At 36.7% G+C, this 3810-nt stretch overlaps 1 protein-coding gene across 1 annotated transcript in view; it reads right to left on the bottom strand.

The window, feature by feature from the left end:
• The window catches only part of LOC140339934 (arsenite methyltransferase-like), a 17233-nt gene that overhangs the window by 1818 nt on the left and 11605 nt on the right, over positions 1-3810 (bottom strand). Inside the window, exons 6-8 of the mRNA XM_072424858.1 lie at positions 2970-3130; positions 1955-2088; positions 1752-1862 (exon numbers count right to left, since the gene is read on the bottom strand). Of these exons, the coding sequence (XP_072280959.1) occupies positions 1752-1862; positions 1955-2088; positions 2970-3130 (406 nt within the window). The remainder of the gene's footprint in view (positions 1-1751; positions 1863-1954; positions 2089-2969; positions 3131-3810) is intronic.

The following is a 3810-nucleotide window of genomic DNA, read 5'->3' as shown; positions in this document are numbered from 1 at the left end:
ACTTATCAGCCCAGTGACCGTGGGAACTGAACTGCAGATGAACTCTCAATGGAGAAACTCCATTAGGAGTTCTTCTGCAGTTCCACTGCGATCCCCGGGCACTAGAAGTTAATTAACCTCTAGTGCCCCGGGATCGCAGTGGATTCTTGGGGCTGCAATTATTCTTGCAGCCCGGGGAATCCTGTTTGCAATCCCAGGCACTAGAGGGTAAAGGTGGACAAGTCTCCGCATTCAAAACCTCTAGTGCTCCCTGATTGGCTGAGGAAAGCTCTCCCCATATAACCTCTAGTGCCGGAGATCGCACACTGAGCTGATCAATAAATGCTTATCAATGCTGATCAATGAAAATATTTTTTTTAATTCGAGCTCGATCGGCAAATTTACACCGGCCACTCTTACTTACAAATTCGGTAAGCGAAAACGGCCAAATTTGCTGCGAGATTGAGTTTTAAAAACTCACTTGCTCATCCCTACTAGTAACATGACTATGGACTTTGTACAGCGCTGCGTAATATGTCAACGCTATATAAATACTGTGTAAAAATAATTATCAAAATAATAAAAAATGTTACATATTGCAATATAAAAACTGACCTGTCTCTACCTACTGCAATATTTACTGCTGTAAAAAGGTACCGTGACTTTTGTATTCTAATTACAGCTTTTTTTTATTGTTACGCTGTTACATCATTTTATGTAATCATTTGTTGAGCAGAGAACACAACAGTCACATAATGTGACCAGGTAAAACTAGTATTCATTAACTTGTTCCAAATTAAAATTCAGGCATGAACTAGACTCAAGAGGTGCAACTGTGTTAGAGTGTGAATGTGTGCTGCAGCATTCTTCAGGAGGTGCAGGTTTCCCTATCAATCGCCAGAAATGACTCCATCTCTGGTTTAAACTAGTACTTTTACTAGTAAACAGCTAGGAGTTGTAAGCAAACTAAAGATTGTTTTAATTGATATTTGCTGTTACACCAGATAACATCTGAAATTCTTAAACGTTGTGAAATGCCAGTTTGTACCAGATTCATTTCCTTTAAGAACATTCAGAGATATTTCCACAATGATCAGTTGGGTCCAGCTAATTTTATTTAGGAAGCAATATAGTGAAAGTTGTCACCAACAATGTGACTTTGCCTTAAAGGCATGGCAATGTGGTAATGGTTTTATGTAGTAATGGTGGCAGACATCCCTTTTTTTTAAAGGGAACAAGGTTTTAACCTAGTGTTAACAAGGGCACATTAAAGAAAAAAAAGTTGTAATTCTACCTTGTATTATATATGAGTATAATTCTGCTTTAAATGACCAATTTATAAAGAAAATGACACGCATAACAAATAACACCATAACAAATGTTTAAAATACCTGGTTGTTCCATAAAATCTGTTTCCAAATTAATGAAATGATTTCATGGTGCATCCTGCACATATAAAGAATAGGGGAGGCAATGGGAACTGGACTATTTAGACTGGTAAGTTGTCTCCAGGAGATCATCAGATCCTCATTCTTCCACATTATTTCATAATTATTTCTAAACCATTGTTTTCTACCCTCAATCATCATTTATTATTACATCTCTAAGATCTGAGCTTAGTTCTTGCTGATATCTTTCTTTAGAAAAATGGTAATTGTTTTTGAACTCTCAAAATTGATGCACTCTCGGCTCACTTTTGCATTTGTTATAAAATTGAAAAATAAATAATCAAGCATGGTAACAAAATAATAAACTGTGGAAATGTAACTTACTTTCTTAAAATCAGATATTCTTTTAAGTGGCTCAAATGAAAAATAATGAGCAAAGCGAGAATTTCTCAGAATTCCACATAGCTCTTTATCCACTTCCACAGCTTGCCCTTCCTGATGAAAGAAAAGTTTGGTAAATATTCGATTTCTGGGGAATTTTTTTTTTTTTAAGTACATCGGACAAAAATATTTGAATAAATTAGTACCATGAATGTGTAGTTTGCATCAAAGTTGATTTGTGTGTCATAACCAGTAATTCCCCCTGTGTAAGTCACCAGATTCTTCTCTTTGACAACTTCCTTCGGCAGTCTGAACAGGCGGTAGGTAGCAGAGACAAACTCTTGGGGAACCCCTGCTATAATTACTATATCCACAGCTGTGGTGGTCAGTGGGAAGAATTCCTCCTACATTGCTGGCCAGTGGGTAGAATGTCATCCTTACAAATAGCAAAAACAATCATTGATAGGTAAGATAGCGGAGATGGAAAAATTGATTAATTCCTCAAAAGATGTTATGACACAATTCTATTCCACATGGGCATATTGGTCACATTTCAGTAACACACATACATACCAACATATTTTCTCTGATACTTTATCCAAATGAATGCTAGAAAATTGCTGGTCAAGACATCACTCAATAAGAGGCTCTTTATTTCTGCGCCCTTCCTTCCCTGACACCCCCCCCCAAATATCCTTTTCTTACTAATAGTTGGATTTGACCAATACCATACCCAGGACTTGAAGTGCAACTACCTTGCATACATATTTTTTTTTCACACAAAGTCTAATTTACTCAGGTTCCATTGAGATGTTTGTTTATTTATTTTCTGTAATGCTTTTCATGTTCTCTGTTAACTAAGCAAACATTATTTATAACTTTCATAGTTTGTTTCTATATCTATATCTTTGTTATCTTTGTTATAAATGTTTTGAAGAGGAGAAGATTCTCTATCTTTTTGATGTATAATATTTAATTATTGTACCTCTTTCCACATGCTACATTGTAATTGTCTATCAATAAAACTAAATTTCTTTTTGGAAAAAAAAGTGTTACTTAAACTGATCTGAGAGGCAAAACTGCTCATTGCTCAAGGAACCCCCAGCAAGCTCCAGAGGAACCCTGGTTGGGAATAGGAGATCTAGAATCTGTACATAGCTTAGGTCCGTGATAGATAAGGTTCAGTGAATAATCTACCTTTCTTCATTTTAAAACAAACACTAGTCAACTTACCGACAATATCTCTGAGCTCCTGGTTAATGGTGAGATACCTGGAGGTGACTAGCCGAGGGGGACTAAATCCAATCTCTTCAGCCAGCTGAAAGAGGTCTTTCCACAATAATGCTCCAGCAATGCCCTCTCCTGAAAATAAAAGGAACAATCTGTCATTTATAGGAAACACATACAGTGTAATGAATTTGCTTAACATGGAAAACATAAAACATGATCCTAAAAAGATTATCATTGCAAGTAGTGATTGCACGTTATGTTAGACATTAGAACTGAATCTGCTTTTATATTGGCTTTATTAAATCCTGATCTCCCCTTTAATCAACATGATAAAGCTTTTTTTCATTGCATACTATATTGTAGACCAGTGATGTCAACATTAGGCCTCTGTGTTTCTCAATGGACTGCTGACAGATCAAGGCTGATGTTAAGGGGGTGAGGGGTGAAGATTTGAAGAGAAGCTCTTAATGTTAGGAGTAAATCTCCTAAACTCCTAGATTGTAAGCTCTTCGGGGCAGGGTCCTCCCATCCTCCTGTGTCACTGTCTGTATCTGTCTGTCACTTACAACCCTATTTATGTACAGCTCTGCCTACTATGTTGGTGCTATATAAATCCTGTTTAATAATGATAATAATAAAACTGATGTAAAGTGTAGCTCCTGCTGTGTTCTAAATGGTAAGTCCCTGTTAAAAAAAGGATCATTGGGGCCCATAACCTTACAGCTAGAAAACCATCAGTAGCAGTGCAGAATCCCAGATCCCAGGATAACGCCCCATAGGTCTGTAGCTACACATTAGCAATTAGCTGAAAATGAATGTAATTTCCTAATTA

The sequence above is a fragment of the Pyxicephalus adspersus genome, chromosome 10, assembly GCF_032062135.1.
Source record: "Pyxicephalus adspersus chromosome 10, UCB_Pads_2.0, whole genome shotgun sequence".
Classification (NCBI taxonomy): Eukaryota; Metazoa; Chordata; class Amphibia; order Anura; family Pyxicephalidae; genus Pyxicephalus; species Pyxicephalus adspersus.
This window is presented reverse-complemented; position numbering and strand designations above follow the sequence as displayed.